General features: G+C 44.5%; 1 protein-coding gene across 3 annotated transcripts in view; it reads right to left on the bottom strand.

Moving 5' to 3' along the window:
• Positions 1 to 5,307: 5,307 nt before the first annotated feature.
• usp25 (ubiquitin specific peptidase 25) overlaps positions 5,308 to 23,647 on the bottom strand; it is a 34,352-nt gene continuing 16,012 nt past the window's right edge. Inside the window, exons 8-26 of one of the 3 annotated variants that reach the window (XM_080528138.1) lie at positions 23,361 to 23,437; positions 22,610 to 22,683; positions 18,667 to 18,818; positions 17,253 to 17,380; positions 17,012 to 17,107; positions 16,576 to 16,740; positions 16,127 to 16,362; positions 15,821 to 15,891; positions 15,401 to 15,629; positions 14,909 to 15,169; positions 13,947 to 14,086; positions 13,307 to 13,486; positions 12,319 to 12,414; positions 11,074 to 11,252; positions 10,232 to 10,310; positions 9,364 to 9,443; positions 8,773 to 8,896; positions 7,161 to 7,353; positions 5,308 to 6,090 (exon numbers count right to left, since the gene is read on the bottom strand). In XM_080528138.1, the coding sequence (XP_080384264.1) occupies positions 5,918 to 6,090; positions 7,161 to 7,353; positions 8,773 to 8,896; positions 9,364 to 9,443; positions 10,232 to 10,310; positions 11,074 to 11,252; positions 12,319 to 12,414; positions 13,307 to 13,486; positions 13,947 to 14,086; positions 14,909 to 15,169; positions 15,401 to 15,629; positions 15,821 to 15,891; positions 16,127 to 16,362; positions 16,576 to 16,740; positions 17,012 to 17,107; positions 17,253 to 17,380; positions 18,667 to 18,818; positions 22,610 to 22,683; positions 23,361 to 23,437 (2,733 nt within the window). In that variant the 3' untranslated portion in view covers positions 5,308 to 5,917. The remainder of the gene's footprint in view (positions 6,091 to 7,160; positions 7,354 to 8,772; positions 8,897 to 9,363; positions 9,444 to 10,231; positions 10,311 to 11,073; positions 11,253 to 12,318; positions 12,415 to 13,306; positions 13,487 to 13,946; positions 14,087 to 14,908; positions 15,170 to 15,400; positions 15,630 to 15,820; positions 15,892 to 16,126; positions 16,363 to 16,575; positions 16,741 to 17,011; positions 17,108 to 17,252; positions 17,381 to 18,666; positions 18,819 to 22,609; positions 22,684 to 23,360; positions 23,438 to 23,647) is intronic. The other 2 variants (XM_080528136.1, XM_080528137.1) reach the window with 2 other exon arrangements.

The raw sequence follows: 23,647 nt of genomic DNA, 5'->3' as shown, positions 1-23,647 counted from the left end.
TCTGTTGTTTCGAGTCAGTGCGCAGGGTATGGCGTCAGGAATGTGTCATATCTCACGCGCACGTAAATAAGTGCCACGCGCGCGAATAAGTTTCATGCCTGCAGATATTAACGCTCGCAGATCAGTTTCACACGGTCATAAATTAACCTCGCAGGCGCGCAGTTGTGTTTAACACACCCATAAATTAACTTTGCTTCCACTTAAGTTTTGCTCAGTTTCATTTCTGCTTGCATAGATAAAATGACTTTTGACAATATGGGGTGGATACCAACGAGGGCACTTGCCCTCTTATGATTGGTCAATTTCAACGTGAACCACACCCACATTGTGTCTTGATTGACAGATTCTTAGCCAGAAGATGTTTAATCAGGTAAGACATTTCTGAATAAAATGCTCTGAACTCTGTATAACAATTATTTTATATATTTGCAAAAGACGTACGTTGATAAGTAACATACCATATTTTTCGAAATGATAAGAAGAAATACCTTGCTAGCCAACTGTCTGGTTAGCCATGCTGTAGCAAGCAAGAAGCTAGATGCTAAACATGTTAGCTTGTAATCAGTAATAATGTGCTTATGTGTGAATGTCCAGTAAATGTGTGTTTAGCTTACTTACTTACTTACGCCTATCGCTCCTTTTGGAGGAGCATAGGCCGTCGACAACAGTTCGCCAGGGTCCTCTGTCCTGTGCTTTGCTTTCCAGCTGTTTCCATGTTAGTCCACTCTGTGTGATGTCTGTCTCCAAGTCCCTGCGCCAGGTGTTCTTGGGCCGGCCTCTCTTCTTTTTGCCTTGGGGGTTCCATAAGGGCCTGTCTGGTGGTGCTGGTGTTTGGTTTGCGTAGTGTGTGGCCGATCCATCCCCACCTTCTTCTCTTGATTTGTTATTCCACTGGTTGTTCGCCCGTTCTCTGCCAGAGATCGTTGTTACTGATGGTAACTGGCCAGTAGATGTTCAGGATCCGCCTCAGGCATCTGTTGATGAATGACTGCACTCTAGTCATTGTGATCTTGGTTGTCCTCCACGTCTCTGATCCGTATAGGAGTACTGGCTTGATGTTGGATTTGAAGAGTCTGATCTTTGTCCGCTGACTGATTACCTGGGAGCTCCAGATGTTCTTTAGTTGGATGTATGAGGCCCTTGCCTTGCTGATTCTTGCTCTGACATCTGCCTCCGTGCCACCCTTCTTGTCTATGATGCTACCTAGGTAGGTGAAGGATTCTACTTCCTCGAGTTCTGTTCCCTCCAGGTTTACTGGGTCTTCGTTGTTTGTGTTGATCTTTAGTATTTTGGTCTTTGCTTGGTGGATGTTGAGGCCTAGTTGTGTTGAGGTGTCTGCCAGTATGTTCGTCTTCTCCTGCATCTGTTGTTGACTGTGGGATAGTAGGGCAAGGTCGTCTGCGAAGTCTAGGTCGTCCAGTTGTGTTGCGAGTGTCCACTGGATCCCGTTTCTCCTCTGTGCCGTTGTGGTCTTCAATATCCAGTCGATGGCCAGGAGGAAGAGGAAGGGGGACAGTATACCGCCTTGCCTTACTCCGGTCTTCACTTGGAAGCTTCGTGTGAGCTGTGTATGACTCTGCAGGTCATTCCTTCATAGGAGTTCCTCATGATGTTGACAAGCTTTTCTGGTATGCCGTAGTGTCGAAGCAATTTCCAGAGGGTGTTTCTGTGGAGACTGTCAAATGCCTTCTCGTAGTCTACAAAGTTGATGTATAATGGAGAGTTCCATTCCAATGATTGCTCAACTATGATTCGGAGGGTTGCAATCTGGTCTACACATGATCTATTGGGTCGGAAGCCTGCCTGCTGGTCTCTTAGCTGCGGATCCACCACTTTCTTTATTCGCTCGAGGAGGATTCTGTTGAAGATTTTTCCTGGCACTGATAAAAGCATGATTCCTCTGTAGTTGTGGCATTGGCTGAGGTCTCCTTTCTTAGGTATTTTGACCAAGTAGCCTTCTTTCCAATCTGTTCTTTCCAATCCTCTTCCTCCATAGTGTTTAGCTATGTTAACAATTATATTTTAAGTGTTTGTTGATGTGTTGAGCCGAATCTGAGAATTGCAAACCTTATTGTATTGAGAATAGATAAGATTGTGATTGGTGCTAGCAGAGAAGGATCTAGCACTTGGTCTAATGGTTCCTATTGTGGTTATGATTCATCTTAAATCTATATTCATCCTTATGATTATTATGATCATTAGGCTGGCCGAAATATCGGCACACTCAACTGACCCTCTCTCTGTGCAATCAAACAATCTGCTTCAATCCCAAATAGGCACAGGTGATGTGCATTAGGCTACCATTCTGCCCCGGTGACACACCTACACCTCCAGACAGACACCCACTACCACTGGTGACAGTGACAATACTTCCCTGCTCCTACACACACGTTCACATTCATCTTCTATTGTTCTGCGTCCCTGCGGTTAGATCTAGATGAGTGGTGAAAATGACCGACCCAAAGGAGGTGAACTATTGTCTATTACACTGAAGTTGTTAATTTATGGCGCTGTTTGTTTCAATGACATTTCTTCATTTCTCCCTATTCCCCTAGGAGGAAATGGCGAGGAATAATGTAACGGCAAGTATCATGAGCTAGTTGTTGTTTTCTAGGTTGCCAGCGCTAGACAACATGGGACGCAAGGTGTCTGAGTAAAATGAATCTTTCATCGCAATGTACGAACGGCCATGGTTATCCGACAGGGAGCGCGTGCCATTGCATCATTTATTGGCATGTGTTATACATTTGCAATTGGCAATAAATGGATTTATAGAGTCATTCAGATTGAGTTGGTATACTGTAGTGTATCGAAAATAGATGTTCTTCAACTTACTTTGACATAGCGAACCTCTTCACTTCTGTCTTCTTTTTTGAAAGTTTTTTCTTCTTCTCCATCAGGTGGTCCAGAAATGTCATCAAAGTGTGATGTTAGATAGGCTACTTCAGAGTTCAAGTGTAACTTTCCCTTCCCGACGAAAACACGTTTTCTGCTAAATCATGATGAGGCGCGCGAATGGATAGGCCTATATGACCTTAAAGCACACCCTCCGTCCATTGAGGCCTACCCTGCCACTAATATTCATGGGAGAGATGAAGCTTTTATTAACTGAACACATCAGAGTCTTATCTGCATTTCAGGTGAACTCCTAATGGCTGTAAAACTGCTGTGAACCGGTGTTACCAGAAAAGCCTCGTTTGAGCAACTCTCGATTGGGATTCAAGCCTCAAGTGATTCCTCTAATTAGAATCAGCCTTGTGTCATCAACGTTCACGCAAGTCCGGTTTGGAAAGTCTCGATTTGGGCGCGTGCAGGAGTTATAAGTAGTCCAGAAGAGCCGATTGTCGAAAAGAAGATACATGACTGGAAAATTACAGCGCAGCGCTCTGCTTATTGAGCTTTATGAAGATTACAAATGTGAAAAAAGGGCAATACTGCCGCATTTAACAAGGCGAGGGAAATGGTTTGCCAATAAATTGCTGACAGATTAAATGCGTAGGTCATACTAGCCCCTACTTATTGTTACCCTTTAGTGCATTTTTTGAGAAATGAACATTCACTAGTGTGGTGATATTAGCAGCAGACTATTAACACTGACCTACAGGATGGTAGAGTGGTATTAGCTGATGCTGTCAGACCATAGTGTTCTTTTAAGATGGGGGTTCGAATCCTGCTTCTGACACACTTTTTACTGCATTTCGTTGTCTGATGCTTGTAACATTAAAGTTGAATCTAATCTAAAATGATGTTGTAGGCTAATTTACAAGAACTGACATAACTACAATGGTATTTGAAGCCTTTCTGACTAGTACATTATGTTCTTCTAGCATTCTAACTGGACCCAGGATTTGGCGTAGAATACTATTTGTTTATTATATAAATCGATTTGCATGAAGGCTTCTGTTAAATGTAAAAAAAAAAAAAAAACATTCAATTAAAGTCAACCACCTTGATTGCTAGCTGGCTGCCTTAACCCCTGGGCCAAACATACTGCTCTACTACTTTTGATGCAAGCTGATGCCTATCTTTGTACACCTTTTTTTATCTATCTATCTAGCACATTATCAAATGATCTATCTCCCGTAAAAGGTGGGACCTAATATTTCCAAAAAGACACTTGACGGAACTGTCGTTCGGGATTTAGTTTCCGCCTGAGACATAGACATGCATCTAATTTAAACCAGACCGTAAACTGGTCGCTACCAGGTTTGTTCTGAAGGATTGGTTGCATAGAAACCAAATTGCGAATTATGAGACACATTTAGGGAACAGAACTCGATCTGAAATGATCGAATTATGAAAACAAGCCTGAATTAGCTCTAATCGCGTATTGTAGAATACCCCCCAGGTGTCTTAAACCAATAACGATTCAGTATATTACCAAATAGTAATAACATTAATTATGAATGCGTCACATATGAATAGAGCATAAATTGTCATAGATGATGGTAATTACACTTATGTCACCAACTTTACCCTTTAGTGCATTGAGTAAACTCCAAATAGCCGTCATGAAAGGGTCACCCCACCAAATTCTAATTGGTTAAGTGACCAACAATAGGTTAAGTGACCAACTAACTGGCTATTTAATTTGGTCAACCTATGAGTCACCAAACCCAAGAACCTGACAAACCAGAACCTATGTTCAAATTATGAAAACGGATGATTAATAATATCATAATTTGTAACCGCAATGTCAAATCATCATTCGTGATCTCTGAATGTAACTAGTGTGAGAGTAATGGTTGAATTAACAAATTTGTTATCTTAACTTGGAAATGCATTGGAAAAAAACATGTTCGACAAAAACAACAATAACATCAATAATATTGGGGGGGTATTCCATCAATTTCGCTAAAAGAAAATCCAGGCTTATTCTTGCGAGATTTATCAAAATATGCCCAGATTTTTTACAAGTCTCACCAAATGTATCTAAATATGTTTTTCCTTTCCTTTTGTGGCGTTGATGGAATACCCCCCTGGTCAGACTGTTCATGGTCCTTCTGCAAGCTTCATAGTGGTGCTGCTCAGGTGCAGAGCAATGTCATCATATAATACAAAGTATACTAACATTATGACAACACCACAAGGGGAAGCTAAAACATTAACATGGAAAAAGAGAACACATGCTGACATATATTAAAGTAAAAAGGGTAATAGATACTTGAATATGTCACTTGAGGAATAACACAGGCTGACTTAATGTGTATCCAGAGACATTGGGGTTTGTGTGTTGGTGTGGAAATAAAGACACAGTGCATCAGACAAAGCAACTATGTATTTGGCCTAAAAGGGCCATAAATAAAATTGTATTCTCTCGATTTATTAACAAGCCACAGAGTGTCCATGGCTGTCTACCACAGCACTTAAAACTTCTCATTCTGGAGCAGTCCACAGGGTCGAGAGACCCACTTGAGATACTTAAATCTCAAGGTTCTCATTTTTCGTCGCTTCTTTTAGAAAAATAAAACAAAAAAAACAAAAACGTGATAATACTGTACCAAACTGGTGGCAGAGCAGCAGGGGCGATCCGTGTCACACAGAGAGGGGTGCTTAAGAAAGAGGGGGAAGGTGGGCATAAAAAAAAAAAACTCAACCTTGTTTAACAAAGCTGGAGCAGCATGCGCTGGCTTTCAATAACAGTAAGATCGCCATGTTTCTACTTCCTCCGCTCATTTTCTTCTTTTTATTTTTTATTTTTTTTGTCCAACTCTGTCCATTCATTCTCTTTTATCTGTTGCGTTAGCGTTTGCTTCAAAATATAATTGAAATAATTATAACGATAAAACCTATAGCAGCAAAAGAGAAACAGAGGATAGCAACAGCGATAGCGAGCGACCCCTGGTTTAGAAGGAAGGCATGGGTAAAGAAAGAGAGGTCCATGGGTAAAGAGCCCGGGGCAGGGGTTGTTGTGAGCTCATCTGCCGTCCGCAGGCACCCGGCTGAGAGAGACCATGACTCGACAGTAGCGCTCGCACAGCTCCAGCGTGGAGTAGGTGGGCAGCTTGGGAGGGTCATGAAAGCTTTTGATCTCTGTCGAGCAGTCGAGTAACTTGGGGAGGAAGTCTGTCAGCTTCTCCTGGAGGTTGGCTGCAGCAGAGGGCCAGACAGAGAGAGAGGAGAGAGAGAGAGAGAGAGAGAGATTATTACCTAGGCCTTGTGTCACTTCAAAGCCACATCCCCAAACATAGAAATCTTAAGCTAAATATTTTCGTAGTGATATCACAAGCTGTTCGTAAGCATGCTTGTCAAAGAAAACAAAGATTGTATAAAACAAGATGAATCAGCGTTACAGTTCTAAGAAGATGATGCTGGACGGGATCTGTTTTCTGTAACCAGATCCAACTCTTGCCTGGAGTCGAGGCTAGGAGTCTGGAGTCGAGGCTAGGAGTCTGGAGTCGAGGCTAGGAGTCTGGAGTCGAGGCTAGGAGTCTGGAGTCGAGGCTAGGAGTCTGGAGTCGAGGCTAGGAGTCTGGAGTCGAGGCTAGGAGTCTGGAGTCGAGGCTAGGAGTCTGGAGTCGAGGCTAGGAGTCTGGAGTCGAGGCTAGGAGTCTGGAGTCGAGGCTAGGAGTCTGGAGTCGAGGCTAGGAGTCTGGAGTCGAGGCTAGGAGTCTGGAGTCGAGGCTAGGAGTCTGGAGTCAGGCTAGGAGTCTGGAGTCGAGGCTAGGAGTCTGGAGTCGAGGCTAGGAGTCTGGAGTCGAGGCTAGGAGTCTGGAGTCGAGGCTAGGAGTCTGGAGTCGAGGCTAGGAGTCTGGAGTCGAGGCTAGGAGTCTGGAGTCGAGGCTAGGAGTCTGGAGTCGAGGCTAGGAGTCTGGAGTCGAGGCTAGGAGTCTGGAGTCGAGGCTAGGAGTCTGGAGTCGAGGCTAGGAGTCTGGAGTCGAGGCTAGGAGTCTGGAGTCGAGGCTAGGAGTCTGGAGTCGAGGCTAGGAGTCTGGAGTCGAGGCTCAGAGTCTGAACAACTTTCTCTGAACCAGCACTTCGGGTCAAATTCTGCCAACACAAGGTTGGTATTTAAGAGTTGCCAGGCTCAGGTCAGATTCTTCTAATCCACCTAACCTATTCAGTGTCCTTCCCTTCCCTTGCTGTGGCAGAATCAGCAACCGCCCCCCCCCCCCATAGATATATCCTCCCTGGGCTTCTAGGCTCTACTTTGGACTCACACTCCATCTCCTGGCCAAGGTAGGAGCACCAGCGGTTCCTCATGTCCTCCACCGCCAGCAGGTCTCTCTCTGTGTCGTGGATCAACAGCAGTGGGAGGCAGGGAACCACCAGCTCGTTCATGATGCTCAGCCCGTTGCTCACGTCCGGCTCCTCCCCAGACTCAAACATGATTGCTGCATGCTCGTTGAGTTTCTACAGGCCAAGCGCAAAAAACAAACACAGAAGAAGTTAGCAGTCGCTCCAGCTTGTTTGTCATACCATTCAATCAAAACAGACTAACACACTGCTGCCCTGTGCCGCTAATGTGATGTATATTCATTAGACGACCTCAGACTGGGAAGTCTGCACCTCAAGTAAGACATCTGTAATACCACACTGCGTAGCAGTCATCCCTCAGCACCCGTCAATGTCAAAGAGTGTTCTGAAGCCTGCGGAATTGACATTGTCCGTGACGTACTTGATGATGCACATAGACCCCCATCTCCCTGTTTTAGCAAGGTCTGCTGACTCAGACAAACTCCCTGAACTCATATTGGAAAAATACTTTTTTCACGGCCCCCACTCCGGAATTAGAGACTAAAGGTGGGATTCACAAAACATCCCAGTACATGAACTGTGTCAATGTTAGTAGTGTTTTCAATTAAAACAAGAGCAGAAGGTAAACACAGTGTGGCTCGAGCGAGAAGCCAGGGTTCTGGCCGGAGATCTGAGATGGCGGCCCAACTTTGCAAGAGCTCAGGCGGAGGTTAGCTGAGGACACGGCCGTGTCTCACGGTAATGTGTTTACACTCGCTGGGCCTCCTGCTTCCTATTCCCACTCGGATGATTACATTATGAGCACAATGCCGGTTTAAGGTTACTGAGTGCAGCAGCAGCAGCAACCGGGCCGAGGAGCGGGACTCTGCAGCAGACCGGTCCCAGGCTGATCCGGGGAAAATATTCTAAGCCCTGACATATAAAACAAAGAAACAGGGTAGGAATAAAACTAAAGTTGTAGTCTGATAAAAAAAAATAAAAAAATGTATTTTTAATCCTTCCGAAGCGAGAGCATCGACTGAACAATGTTCTGTGGAATCTTTATGGGCAGTAAAAAAAGGCCAATGTAATATCTCAGCAAGCACAAGCCTATTACCATTTTCTGCATCAATCCTTAGAATTACAGGGAAATGTTCTCTGTTCTGTCCATTTGGCTGAGTCACTATGACCCAGCTGACTCACTTTGACAGAGGGAAAACAAGGATGAGTTAGGAGACCAGGGTCATAAAGGGCGGCTGCTAAAAATGATTCAGTGAGTCATTTTCCCAAAGAATCCATGTGGTCGAAAATCGGAGCTATTGTGACCTATAACTTTGATCACCGACATATGATGGCCATTAAAAAACGTAATGTATACAGAATAAGGACATTAAGTACTTTTCATCCTTGCAGGTGCAATAGGTTTGCAGTAGGTTTACTGCCTGTGTAATAGGTTTGTACCAGAGAATGACATACAGTACATGTAGGCTTTCTTTACAGGAGAGCTCATGGAACATGGCCTCAAGTAGCTTCAAGTAAGTGAACATGGGGGGGGATTTAAGCTGTGCCAGTGAGTGATAGATGTCAGTTGCTCACCAGGAGACACTCTCTGCGGTAGTGACCAGTGAGCTCATCGTCGTGACCTCTGTATGGCCCTTTGACCAACAGCTCTCTGTTGTACTGGTGGGAGTAGATCAGGTACATCAAGGCCTCCACATAACTGGATGGAGAAAGACAGACAAGGGAGTCAAAAGTACATCGACGCGTTGAAGGCACACAACCGTAAGACGAGGCAGAGAGCTAAATTAGGTTTGGCTGCGTCAGTGGTTTTTTGATGAAGAGGATTCAAAGCAGATGTGTTGGGAAAGATTAATGAAACTAAATAAAACTCAGAATATACACAAATACATGAACAACCATCTTGATCTATGCCAGACTGAGTTCCAGATGAAAGGTACAGAGATTTCATATGATTTGCTGTCCTCTGCAGGTGACTTTAATAAGTTCATCCACTTTCGATTCAGGCATTGCTAATAATTTGGTAATGATGTGCAGAAAACTATTTCAATCTAGAAAGCAATCTCTAGTGAGAGTCGGAGAATACAATTTCACTCTCTTTGTGAGATATGGATGGACACTTGAGATAGAAGCTCAGTGTATTTCAATTCATATAGGCATGGTCTTCACCTTTTCTTCTGGAACAGCTCCAAGCCAATCATTAGAAAGATTGTTGTCTCGCGGAAATTCCTGTAGTCTTGATGCCACATCTGGTAACATAGTAGGGAACAAGGTCATGAGAATGAATTTGGGGGGATCTGTACACACTAACACTATATATGCCTTTTATCCATTAACTATTATATTTTATTTTATTTTATCATTTTATCTTTTTACTCTTATACCTGCAGCAGTTTTATGATCCTTAATCCAAGAGCTATACATTTGCTGCAAAAATATATGCTAAATAAGTTTGCAAATGTGTCATTTTACACTGCAATCTCACACACCGTATCGGCCAGGATAGCGGTTGAACACAGATGCAGTATCAAATGTGTCATTTTACACTGCAATCTCACACGCCGTATCGTGCAAGATAGCAGCTAAACACAGACGCAGTACCTACAATCTCACACACCATATAGGGAAGAGTAGCGCTTGCTACAGTTGCAGTAATAACACTTGTATCTATATCTTTCTATTCATTGTCTTATTATGTTATTTATTTATTTTATTTTATTTTTTATTCTTTTTTTCTGTATTCATTTAAAGCACTTTGAATTGCCCCTGTTGTATGAAATGTGCTATACAAATAAACTTGCCTTGCCTTGCACAAAACCACTACCTTCTACCACTGGTAGAAGTGTTTTCCTAGGGGATTTCTCTGTAGCAGTGATTGTTGAGGTTGGTTACAGGGGTTAAGAGACTGCAACGATTCAACTCTTGCACTCAAATGTATGTTATATAATAGTATATTATGTTGAGTTAACTGCGAAAGTGTCCTATGATGTTCCAGACCAAACATTTTTAAAAAATAGTCAAAACAACTCTTGCTCACTTCATACTCCTCCATGTTGACCTCTTCTGGCTTAATAAGATCTAGTTTGGCACGCGCCACTTTCATTATGCTCTTACACCTGAGAGAGTGAGAGTGAGAGAGAGAGAGAGAGAAAGAGAGTGACATTAGTGCAGATGCGGTGAGTCATATCGCAAACGACTCCAGGAGATGAAACAGTACACCGTGTGCCCCTAGGCCGCGACACGGGCTGATGAATCACTCTTTAGCCCTGAGAACAGAGCTGAAACGGTTCTCCGGAGGTTCCTATTGAGGCCACATGCACACATAAATCTAATTATCCAGCTCAAAATAGAGGAGAGAGGAATCAATTTACTCATGAATATGGATTACGGCTAACATTTTTTTCAGTGCAGATATGACAACGTTAAAGAGATTGAGACAATTCGGACAGAAAACACAGAAATGTCTCATTACACAGAGAAGACAACATTACTTTTCCTGTAATATTCTGCAAAGAGCAGTTGAGTCTAGATGTCTAGATGTGTCCTGGTAAGTAATGTCTTACTGGTGCAAATACAAATATATCTACATGGATATGTTTGTTTTGAATACTCTAATAGTCCACCAAGGATTTTTTTGAGGAAATTGATTGGGCAGACAGGATATTAATCAAGCCATGTCTGGCTTTTTAAGCCAAGAAGGCTATTTCAAACAAGTCATAATTATACATTGCTGCCCTCTGCTGGTGAATTTGGGCAGTTCAACGACCTGGTGTGTTCTTTTTTTTTTAGATAACTAACACATTGTTAATTTTGTTTTAATTTGGTTAAAGTTAAACAAATAAAATTCAAAGTAAACTGGTGAATGTGTGTAAATCGTACCGCTCATCAAAGGCCAGGTTCCGGTCAGCAAACTGCATGAGGAGTGTCCTTTCCAGGATCTTCTTGGGGGCCTGGTTCTGGATGAAATAGACGATGGCGTGCTGCAGCCGGTAGTCGTTCTCCGGGGCCGTGTCCTCCTGGGCGAACCTCAGCAGACGGGTGTATTCCACCTTGATGGCCTGAGAGAGAGACGAAGGCAGGGTGAATGGACTCAGAGGACAGCTTCCAACAGCAGAGCGGACATGCAGTTCGAGGCAATTAACTAGGACTAATACCCGGCTGTGTGAATAGAAAATGGAGCAAGGCTAAGTCAAAGAGAATAATCTTCGATACAAATCACAACGCATCAAAGTCGAGACGACCAGAACATTCAATCTCAGCTCTGATTGGTGACTCATCACACCGTAGCAAAGGTCAACACTGGAATGACTGCCAGGTCAAATGTAATTGTCCAATTTGAGTCATGGACATTCATCATAGTTCTAAGCTCTTGAACTTCATGAACTATTACGAGCAGCAAAATATTGCAACGACTGCATAACTGAATCAACACAAATCAAACCTGGGAGCCAGATTTTCAATGGAATTTCATTGATACTTGGGTTCCCAGTGCAGCATTAGTTCTGGGTTATTATAACGTATCGTACCTTCTGCTTAGATTCCTTGGCTAGCTGTACTGTCGAACTGGTCTGTGCTAGTCCGAGTAGACTACTCTTCACTGCAAGTTACCTGGATAAGCTAGCAACGGTGGAGCTTCAAGACACTGCTTTGTGTACAATGGGCAAGTCGCTCTTCTTGCAGCAACATCTAAGTTGCTGTGTCTCGCTGCAGTGAACTGTACTGTCTACTGATCCATTGGTCGGTCAAATTAGCATTGGGACCTCAGAGATTACACATTCCAGGAACATCAGCAGCAGGAGAACATCAACACCATTGTCTTCCACATCATATAATCATCCTCCTCATCCTTGTAAACAAAATTCAAGGGTTAGTTTAATGTTCTGTGTCTGGGGTACTATGTTCATCAGGTTCAACGTCAGGTTTGGGGGATGCTCTGAGAGCAGAAGAAAACTAACTGATAAAAATAAATAAAAAATAAAAATAAATAAATGAGGAGACAGAACTGAAGAGTGCCATGTGAAAAAGGATGGGAGGATGGTTGCAGAGCATGCAGTGGAACAGCACGAGATAAACCAGTGAGTGAAAGAGGAAAGGAGAAAGACCAAAAAGAGAGAAGGGATGTACCTTATAGAAGGCCGCTTCAGGCCCACACTTTTCAAACACACTCCGGGATTTGCCAATGGCCATTATAATACCCTGCATGTTTGGGGTCAGCATCGCCTGCCCAGGGAGGGGGAAGCATGTTACGTCAGTACAAATAGATCCCTAGGAGCCACCAAGGACCCAAAACCACACTCTGCAGCACTCGGGAGATCGGCCATGCAACTCAGAGCGTACCATACACCGCTCAGCAGTCAATGCACAGGTTAGTCACAACACTGGGAGGCACACAGCCGACTGTCATTTCAAGGACGCGGTCTTGGAAAAGACGTCGTCCTGACAAGGACAGCCAGTGAGAGAGGCAGCCCTGTGACGGCCGGCGTCCCTGTGGTACAGAGACGGCCCTGCAGCTTGAAGGAAGAGCGACTAAACACATATAGACGCCAAACCAAGCCAGTCCAAACATTGGCAGAGCAGTGACACAATACTGCTCCATGCAATCTTTACCCAATAAGATATGTTTGCACAATACACTATGTATCAACAAGGATGCTAGAAAGAGTAAGACATAAAAACTGTAAAAACACTTTGGACTCTTCACATTTGCTATGCAGTTCATTGGTCAGCAGCAGCAAAAAAAAGAAAGAAAAAATTGCGTTGCGCTTTAGGTGAAGTTGCTGTCCAAGCATATCCCATAATTAGGCTTCCACATAGACAAGACAGTGCTTCTATGGCCAGGCTTTTCACACACAATTTTGTAAGTTAGTCCAAGACCAGTTTCTTCTACTAGGATAATGCTAACCATTGTCGAAGTCCTTCCGGATCTGCCCAAGATTTTAGGTTTGGGTATAAAACGCTAGCGTGCAATTCACACCTGGCTTGGATAATGCATTAAGATTCACTCAGGTGTGAAAAACCTATAGAAGGTTCTAGAGGACCAGCAGCACTCTTCGTAAATCAAACAGGCAAAGACGTTACAGCACGCCACAGAGAAGGCCAGGGTGAGTGCTACCTCGTCATCATACCCCCCTGCCTCTGACTCAATGACGAAGGTTCCCACGTGAGGGATGGCCACCTCTACCACACGCTGGGCAGGGGGCTCATCAACAATGGGGGGGTCAGACTCAGAGGGAGGGGTGATCGGGGGGTTCACCTGCACCTCGGGTTGGGGGGGAGGGGGAGGGGTAGAAGACTGTGGAGAGAGTGGCAGAGAGAGACAAAATTGATGTTTTTTCCTCTCACAATCTCTGCATGGCGATGAACACAAGTGGCTACTGTGTCGTTGCACTACGACAAAACCAAACATTTATGAAATGGGAATGTGAGAGGCGAGAAAACTGAAAGGAAGCACGGATGTGTCATGTGCGATGGCATTGCATTTCTGGGCTTTGAGGTGCAACGTTAGTGTGGAAAGCGGGCCTCTGTGGCTCAGTTGGTAGAGCATGGTGCTAACAACGCTTAGGTTGTGGGTTTGATATACTGGATACAGTATGTATATATATATATATATATATATATATATATATATATATATATATATATATATATGGAGCTTGCTATTGTGAAAAGTGATGTGCGTGGTGGTTAGAGTGTGACCGGTGTGCCCAGTGGGCGTACAAGTGGCTGTGTTGTGTTTTCTTGTCTTGTCTTACTGCAGGCAGCAGTGCCTCTGGGCTCCTCTCCTCCAGCTCAGCAGCAGCCTTACAGATGGCCCTCTCTGTGTCCTCCTGCAGGTGCTTGGAGTCGTCAGTGGGGGACGGCTGCTCCATGTACTCTGGGTCCTGCTGGGGGACTGGAGGACAAAAACAAACTGACACTTAGGTATGAGTACATCCAGCATGCAGTAAACAGAACAAAAATGGTGGGGAAAAAATTACTATTCCTCTGGGTGAGTAAGCAGGACCGTGTGTTGTGACTAGGGATGCACCGAAATGAAAATTCTTGGCCGAGGCCGAAGCCGAATTTAAGGAAACACTTGGCCGAATACCGAATACCGAATGTGTATCGGCAGTTTTTAATTTTATCATTGCATAAACTAAATACATTTTGCTTTTTATTCATGCTTCTCAAAGAAAGAAATTGAGATTGAAAAAAAAAAACTTTTATTGAACATTCCAGCAGACATCAGTCTATACCAACAAAGCACAATAAATAAAATAAAGATGGCTGCGAAAAAGATGAGTATCTAAGAACTCTCCCACACTCTCACTGTAAACACTCATAATGGGTGTAAAAGGTGTCCTTTGTTTATTTATATATCTATATATTTATATCACTGAATATCTTCAACAAATTGCACTTCGTGTTCACACTGTAGAGAAAAAATGCAGTGCTACAAAAATAATAATGAACGAATCTAACTCAATGAAATGTCCGTGTTCAGTTTATGAGAGATCCAAATCGGATCAGTATAGGTATTATCTTCTCCACTAGATGGCGCTGGAACTTCATCAGAACACGCCCACTATTCGGTGGTAAACATTCGGTGTTTTCACACATTCGGCCGAATACCGAATGTGCTTTATTTTGCGATATTCGGCCGAATACATTCGGTGGCCGAATGTTCGGTGCATCCCTAGTTGTGACTTGGGTGACCCAGAGTCTGACCCCTAACCTGAGTTGTCTGGTGGACTGGGCTCTGTGCTCATGGGTTGAGGGGACGTCGTTGTTGTGGCTGTCGCCGCTGCGGCGGCTGTTGCGGCCGCGGCTACGGCCGCCGCGGCCAGGGCCAGTTTCTCCTTGCGGGCCTGCAGCAGGTCCCAGTCCTCCAGCTCCTTCTCAAACAGGTGGTTGTCGTCCTTCACGTACTGCTTCAGGTCGGGAGGGAGCTTGTCCAGGCCGCTCAGCATCTGACCGGTCTCCTTATCGAACTCCTCTGCAAAGGCAGACGCAACAAAACAGGCACGTCGTAGAGACAATGTCAATGGCTGACGAGAGAGAAAGTCAATACGAAAGTCAAAGTGTGAGAGGGGGGCCCCGTTCGAGTACAGAACAAGCAGACAGACAGTACCTTCTGAAAGGAGGTTGCGATGATGAGGTACGTAAGCACACGGAGACACAGATACAAGGACAGAGACTTGGGGGGTAAAGACGTTTTGGAAGGTACCTTCTATGAGGAAGGGCTTCTTGTCGTTGATGTACATGAGGCAGTAGGCGCTGGCGTTCCTGTAGCCTCCGAACGAGTCCCGCACCAGCTCCTCCCAGGAGGACTTGGTGACGGAGATGTCGTTGTACTTCATCCAGCGCCGCTGGTGGGGGTCGTAGATGTAGGCCCAGTAGTGGCCCGCGTTGGCCTGGCCCTCGTGGACCAGCACCGCATGCAGCCGGTACGGAACCTAAGGGCACAGCGAACCAGGAGAGAGTACAGGACATGCCAGAAGATCTCCCATGGTAAAAGAACAGTGCATCATCCATTTATAGGGATAGTCATTTTTAGTGGCGCATACTTGTCTAAAGATCCTATATTATGTATGCCTGAATAATCTACTACAAAATATCAGGTGTAATGTGAGGAGGGCCTACCCACCTGCATCATGGACTTGTCAGAGTACATCAGCTCGATGGTTCTGTGGATTCTGGATATACTTCCCTGAAGATCTGTAGGCACATAATTAACAAACTATTAGAACTTGTCTATAGGGGTGGATGTGTGTGTGGGTGTGTGTGTGTGTGTGTGTGTGTGTGTGTGTGTGTGTGTGTGAGTGTGTGTGTGTGTGTGTGTGTGTGTGTGTGTGTGTGTTTGCGCATGCGTGGGCTGGTGATGGACAACAGGAGTGAAGACAGGAGGCTGTGTGAAAGGTCAGTGAGGTCAACAGGTCAGGGGTCGTCGTACCGCGGGTGTCGTTCTCCACCTCGCTCCTCCAGCGGTGCAGACAGCCCTCCAGCACCTTGAGCTCCTCCTCAGTGATGTGGCGCGGGGCGGGGTGCATGGGCAGGTCTGGGGGGAGCAGCCGGGACTGGGTGAAGGGCTTGTGAATTGGCACCCTCTGCTGGGCACAAGCGGAGGCGGAGGTGGCCGCGGCGGGGGCCGAGCACTCTGGAAGGCTGGAGGGACCCTGCTCGGCCGTGCTGTAACATCACGGGGGGGAGGTGGAGTCAAATAACATTCAAAACCAGGTACACGCAAGGTAGCAAAGACAAATTCAAATTTCACCCTCCCCAACAACTCGATCCAAGCAGTATTTTAGGTAACGGTCGATGCCTGACTGGCAGACCTGACACAGGGAAACGCAGAGAGAGAGAGAGAGAGAGAGAGGGTGTGATGGGTGTGTCATCGCTTGCCTTGGAGTGGCCAGCAGCTGCCCTGTTGTGCCACCGGGGGGCGCAGACGTGTCAATGTCCTCCACTGGAGACGTGCACACAGGCTTACTGGAGGCAAACTCCATGGCGTACTGAAGGACATCTGCCAGAGGAAACCTCTTGGGGCCAGAGCCGTAACTCAGATACCTGGGGGGGGGAAAAGACCCAAAAGGGAGGGAGGGAGGGAGAGAGAGAGAGAGAGAGAGAGAGAGAGAGAGAGGAGAGAGAGAGAGAGAGAGAGGGAGAGGGAGGGGGAGGGGGAGGGGGAGAGAGAGAGAGAGAGAGAGAGAGAGAGAGAGAGAGAGAGAGAGAGAGAGAGAGAGAGAGAGAGAGATACGGTTGGAGCCTGGACACAGCAATATTTACAAAAGGGTTATTGACTTAAGGAGGTAAACAGAGGTGTGGCATTGCAGCATACCTCTCCAGGCGCTGTTGGAGCAGAGTCAGGTGCTCTTTGAGTCTCCTGATCTCCTCCCTCTTAATCCTGGTGATCTCTCTGTTCCTGTCCATGTACCTAACCAAACAGCACAGAAATCATATTTGGCCGGCTGTGAACATTTCCCTTAATTTCACTGGCAGATGAGCATTGCTCTTGTAAAGTTGAGTCGTTTGACTGCCTTTTCTGACTCCCGACAGTCAGTGGTACGAGGGGGCCGTACCTGTCCATGTAAAGCATGGAGGGAAACTCCAGCTTGTTGTGGATCTTCTCAGGTCGACCCAGGGCTTGGTTGAACTCAAATCTCGAGAGTTCAAAGGTCAACACAGGAGGGAGTTCGGTAAACCAGTGCTGAGAGGAAAAAAAGATATGAGACTTGGCATTGATAGGTGTCTGTTTAGGAATAGTTCAAATTGTTCATACATTTTCATTTCAATCGACCGTTCTACGGATTAATAGAAAATCACTGCCTAAACGAGCAGTCATTCAATGCCTTGGAAGCACTTTACATTGCAGCTTAGATGAAGTGTGTAATAACATGGTAATAACCATGATAATAATGACTAGTTACCAGTAAAAATAAGGACAATTACCTTGTTATTACAGGTATGCCTGTACAATTAATTGTCTCAGAAATAATTGTGATAAAAAATATTAATTGTTTCACTGTTATGTGACCCAGATAATGTAATAACACATCAACCTATGAAGTAAACCATGCCTCTTTATTATAATAAAACATACTTTTGAACATAACATTGATGTATCCTCATCAATAAAAAAAGGGACTGTATGTCGTCTAGTTATGTGTAGTTATGTGTTTTTAGCATGTTCGTGTTCTATCAGTATGTTGTGATGTGCTTAAGAGTATCCACGTCTTTTTATTCATTTCTATTTTCTTATGAATTATCTTACTAAATGTTTATCTATTCTATCATTTTACTTTTATTTTTTAATCTGTTTACTTTTCTCCTCTTGATGTATCTTTTTAATGCTGTATGTAAAGCACTTTGAATTGCCCCTGTTGTATGAAATGTGCTATACAAATTGAACTAGGTCTCTCTGTCTGTCTGTCTCTCTCTCTTTCCTTCCTTCTCCCTTCCTCCCATTTCCCTTACCATCTCTCCCTCTTTCCAGCCTGGAGCTGGGTCTATTCCAAAGGGCTCTGTCCTCCTCACATCTGTGTCATGACTGGTAATTACCTATTCCCAGCTGCTGTGGGACAGGCCAGGCAGGGCTAACCCTGGCCATGGGGTCAAAGGCAGGCTAGCTAGGCCACTGGAGGGGGGTCACTGGCTGGGGCAACTCTGTAGGGAGTTAGTCCCCGCCCCCACACCTCCTGAATTATTCAAGCTTCCCTCTATCTTTAAGAGGTCTTAGATATGCTGTTTTTTTGTGGAAGACAGAAAGTAACTTTGTTTACTAAGACAGCAATGTGGTGTAACATAAGATCTTCTTTATTTCATTGTTGTTGTTGTTGTGTGTGTGTAAATGTGTTTCAGTGCTACCTCCTCCTGGCCTCTCATTACAGATTCATGACAATCATACATCCATTAGGGAGGGATATAATGTCACTACCAAGGGACAATTATTAAGTATGTTTGCGTGTGGAGGTGTTTCCCGGCCTCAGCACTGACCTCCTGTCCAGACTTGGCAGAGTTCTCTGCTGAGTGCAGGGACTCGATCTCTCCTTCGATCATGGCTGCCTCCAGACACTCGTGCAGGTCCTTGAAGCCGTTCACCTGCAGAGGGTACTGCCCGAACATCTCTGTGTTTTCAAATTTCTTGCCTGAGGAAAGGGAACACACACACACACACTATAAAAACAACAACATACAAATATGTTGCAGAGCATTCACTCACACACACACACACACACACACACACACACACACACACACTAAAAACAACCACATACAAATATGTTGCAGAGCGTTCACACACACACACACACACACACACACACACACACACACACACACACACACACACACACACACACTAGGGCCGTCCCAAACGACTATTTTTCTAACGATTAATCTAGCGATTATTTTTCGGTTAGTCGGTTTGTCTAACGACTAATTAAACGATTAGTCTACCGATTATTATTTTTACTGTTCGATTAATGTATCACTTAATTTTCCCAAAATAAATGTCAAAAACTTCTCTTATTAACATTTCAGTATTTTATTCAATTATTCTTGTACAAATATATAAATTAGGCTTCTGCACTGCAGGGCAATATTCCAAAACAAAAAATATCCTCTCTTTCTTACAGTCCAACATAAAATATAATATTATAAAATATAAAAGTTAACTTCAAATAAAAGGAAAAGTGCAAGTAATGCAGTAGGCAAGTTCAAGTCATTTTCAGGAGGAATACCAAAATAAATACCAACATAAAATCCTCTAATTAGTGCAATTCGAGTGAAATTCTAACCGGAATACCGTAACTATACCTCTCAGTAACAATAACGATCTCAGTAACAATATAACATTCTCGCCCTCTCTCTGCTCTCCCCCTCCCACGCTCCGCTCTCCCCCCCCCTCCTCTCTCCCCCCGCCTGCCTCCTGGTTATTATTATTATTATTATTATTATTATAGGTCAGTGTTTCTCAAAGTGTGGGGTGGGCGCGTTGCGAGAGACAGTTAGGAGGTCAACAAGTTACAGTATCTTAGCTGTTCATAATGATGGCATGTCTAACAGGGACACTGACAGGGAAAAGAAAAACTACAGAAAAATCACAATACTTGAGATACATTGATGTACGACTGTGTCGGAGATCCCCGGTCGATAAAAGCTTGCATGATTATACTACTATCTAGTATACTAGTCAGGGTTTCCGTTAACCGATAATTACCGGTCTTTGTCCGGTAAAATTAGTGGAAGTCCGACAAGTTGAAAACTCGTCGGGTGAAAATAATTCCCTCTAACCATTTTCAGCTGAGCACCAAACACACACACAGAACACTGCCCGAGAGAGAAGGACCCGCCCCCTTTAGTTAGCCTATAGGCTAACTAAAGGGGGCGGGTCCTTCTCTCTCGGGCAGTGTTACACGAGTGTGTGTGTGTGTGTGTTTGGTGCTCAGCTGAAAATGGTGTCCCGAAGCGGAGCGCTTTAACTTTATCGCACAATAACAAGGATAACAAACAAAACGGACAACATTTACACTAAGATGGAGACAAACTTCAGCGATATGATCTAACAGCCGGTCTTCAGGACGACATACAGACCCGTATGAGCTTACAGGGCTATCCCCTATCTATCTGAGAAAAGGCATAGCCTAGGCTGTAACATCGAACGGAAATTAGCCTATACGCATTGCAAGTTAATTTAAAGCCTATTTATTTTCAAAGAGTTTTATTCTATTTTATTTTATCTGATAAAAGGCATATGAACGGAAATTAGGCTAGCCGTGTCACGCCAGAAGCCTACATGCTTGCACTGTTACTGTTCAATAAAATGTTATACATCTAGACATTGTGGTATTTCTTTATATACGTATCCCAGACTGCCTATCAATTGTTTCTCAATAAACAGTTATGTTCTCCCCATTGTCATACTCCCGAGCTAAACGAAATGCCTTCCCAACCAGCGAGACCTGGTTATAGAAATGACGTTGTTTTATTGATTTAAAAAAAAGGGTAAAACTGGAAAGAGAAAATAGAAAACTCACATTAATCCCAAACAATTTAACAAACTTCAGTTAACGTAATGTGGAGTCCGTTCATTGATCGATGCTGTCTGTTCAGTTCCCAGTGAGGCGCCCGTTCAGCGCTGGATTTGACGCATGGCATAGCGCGCATGCGTCAAATCATGTTATATTATTATATATTATATAGCTCGCATCTAATCGTATCGGATGAGAAATAGACATTAAATGGCATATATAGGCCGCTACACAACAGTAATCACCGCGACAAACAGCTATATTAGATTTGAAAAAAAGAAATATGATTTTGAAAAAAAAATTTTTTATTATATTTTAATATGATGACCGGAATATATCACGTTTGTCCGGTAAATCGAATTCTTCCCGGACACGATGTCCGACGGCAAATTTTTCTAACGGAAACCCTGATACTAGTATACATACTATCGCATGTGCGGAGTCCATACTCCACCCACTTTACAGCACAGTCGCAGTTCGGCCATTCCGTGTTCCGTGTGAATGTTCGCCAATGTGAGACGTTCATTTTTTATGACGCGATCAAACAGTGCAAGCAACCCATGCTGTTCTGTAAATGAGATGAGCATTGAGTGATGACTGCCTACTGCCAAGAAATATAATTATAGCAAACATGTCGGCAGTTTGGTATCTGTTCTCTGACTCTGAAAGACATCAAGAGGCACATTCTGATATTATAGACTTCCGGTTTCGTTTTCGCGTCTTCAAAATAAAAGCGCGAGTTAAGCGTTGTTGAAAATCAATGACACGTCGCTCGTAACTGGTCGCAGCCAAGTTGTTTATTTGCGACGCACCGACGCACATTACGCAAGTCGACGTATTGACGTAGTCGATTACGTCGACGTGTCGTCCCAGCCCTAACACACACACACACACACACACACACACTAAAAACAACAACATACAAATATGTTGCAGAGCGTTCTCTCTCTCACACACACACACACAACTAACACACACACACACACACACACACACACAATAAAAACAACATTCAAATATGTTGCAGAGCGTTCTCTCTCTCTCTCACACACACACACACACAACTAACACCACTAACTAAATGGTAATAATAATAGTAGTGGGTTGGAGGCGGTTATGCCCAATTATGCATTGCTATTCCTAAGAGGAGTGGCCCCGTGGCCTAGCCTGTGTGTGCACCATATGGGGAGGCCAGCCTGGGAGGAAGTGGGTCAGGCATGAGAGAGAGAGAGAGAGAGAGAGAGAGAGAGAGAGAGAGAGAGAGAGAGAGAGAGAGAGAGAGAGAGAGAGAGAGAGAGAAAGAGAGAGAGAGAGAGAGAGAGAGAGAGAGAAGACCTAGTTTACAGTCATTTTACAGCCAGGCTGATTTTCTCTAGTTCAGCAGCAGTCATCATAGCCACTGCCTATAACTGCAGCACACCATGCTCTGCAGAGCCAGCACCATGACCACAGCAGTCCAGTACTGACTGAGACACACACACACACACACACACACACACACACACACACACACACACACACACAAAACAGAGGGGAGGGAAAGTTAGCGGACATGCAAATGAGGCATTAAGGTCATTTAACAAGTAGAAATGCCGCTGCCCCGGCTTGTGTCTGGCGGCTTTGGGCCATTATTGTCATGCATAATAAGCACAATGTCAATCAGACGTCAAGGTCCTCCAGGATCAATGCGCTGCCCCAGTGCTTTTTACATGTGCCACATCTCATTAAAACAAGGTCACCTTTCATTACCGGGGGCAAGAAATAGCGCACGCTCTCTCTCTCTCTCTCGTTCTTTCTCACTCCTGCACCGGAAGCCAGAGGACGGCTAAGCCCTTATATCTCCTTCTCCCTAAACTCACCTCACACCACACCACAACCACAGGGTGTTTAACACGGCCCTACTTTACCTTCCAACACACCCACAGCCAGGAAGCGGCCATAGAACAGCTCCACCATCGGGTTCTTTGGCTTCTCGCCCTCTCTGGGGGGGGGGGGGGGGACAATGAAAGAGGTCAGAGTCAAAGCACACAAACACTCATCGGGGTGAGTCACACACATGCATCACAACCGCTTGGATGAGAACGTTTAGGCCTCTAAGCCATGTGAAATGCCCCCTTCACCTCTGTTGAAAAAAAAAAGAAAAAATACCCTTTTTGAATTGCTCAGCTAAGCTGTTAACTAAAATCACATGTAACGCAGGAGAGCACAAAGAATAATAATAATAATAATAATAATAATAATAATAGTAATAATAATAATAATACATTAGACTTATATAGCGCTTTTCTAGACACTCAAAGACGCTTTACAAACTGAAAAGATGGAGTAGTAATAATAAAAAGAAACAAAAAATAAATGAAGGAAAGTATAGGGGCCTAATTAAGGTAGTGCTGGGGACACATGGGAAGGGGAGGGGGAGAGGGTTAACTGGTGAAGGCGAGCTTGAAGAAGTGGGTTTTGAGGGCCTGTTTAAATGTTGGGAGGGTGTTGGCCTATCTGATGTGGTTGGGGAGGGCGTTCCAGAGGGAGGGGGCTGCGGCTGAAAAGGCCCCATCACCCCAGGTCCGGAGCTCGGTCCTGGTGGTCTAAGAAGAAGGGCATATTCTCCGGCAGGGGGATGCACCACACGTGTGTTGTTGTTAACAGTTATTTGTTTACCTGTCCTCCTCCGCCTTCATCTGGAAGGCGTCCTCCAGCCAGTCCAGCAGCTTGTGGGTGAACTCACTCACATCCTGCTGTTCATACAACAAACAGAGACGGAGACCAATTAGAGCTGTGCTTGTAGGGGACAATGATCAAGGGGCCAGGGTCTCCGAGTTAACAGGCTCTAACTATGCCTAAGAGGCAGAACACAGATTCAGACAGTTATAACTTTGTGGAAATAGGTCTCCGAAGAGCATAAATGAGATTTACACGTGTGGAAACGAGGTGGTTTGACTCGCTCT

This window comes from Nansenia antarctica (assembly GCF_963989245.1).
Source record: "Nansenia antarctica genome assembly, chromosome: 4".
NCBI classification, from domain to species: Eukaryota; Metazoa; Chordata; class Actinopteri; order Argentiniformes; family Microstomatidae; genus Nansenia; species Nansenia antarctica.
Note: the sequence above shows the minus strand (reverse complement) of the source record. Positions and strands in the feature narration are given on the sequence as shown.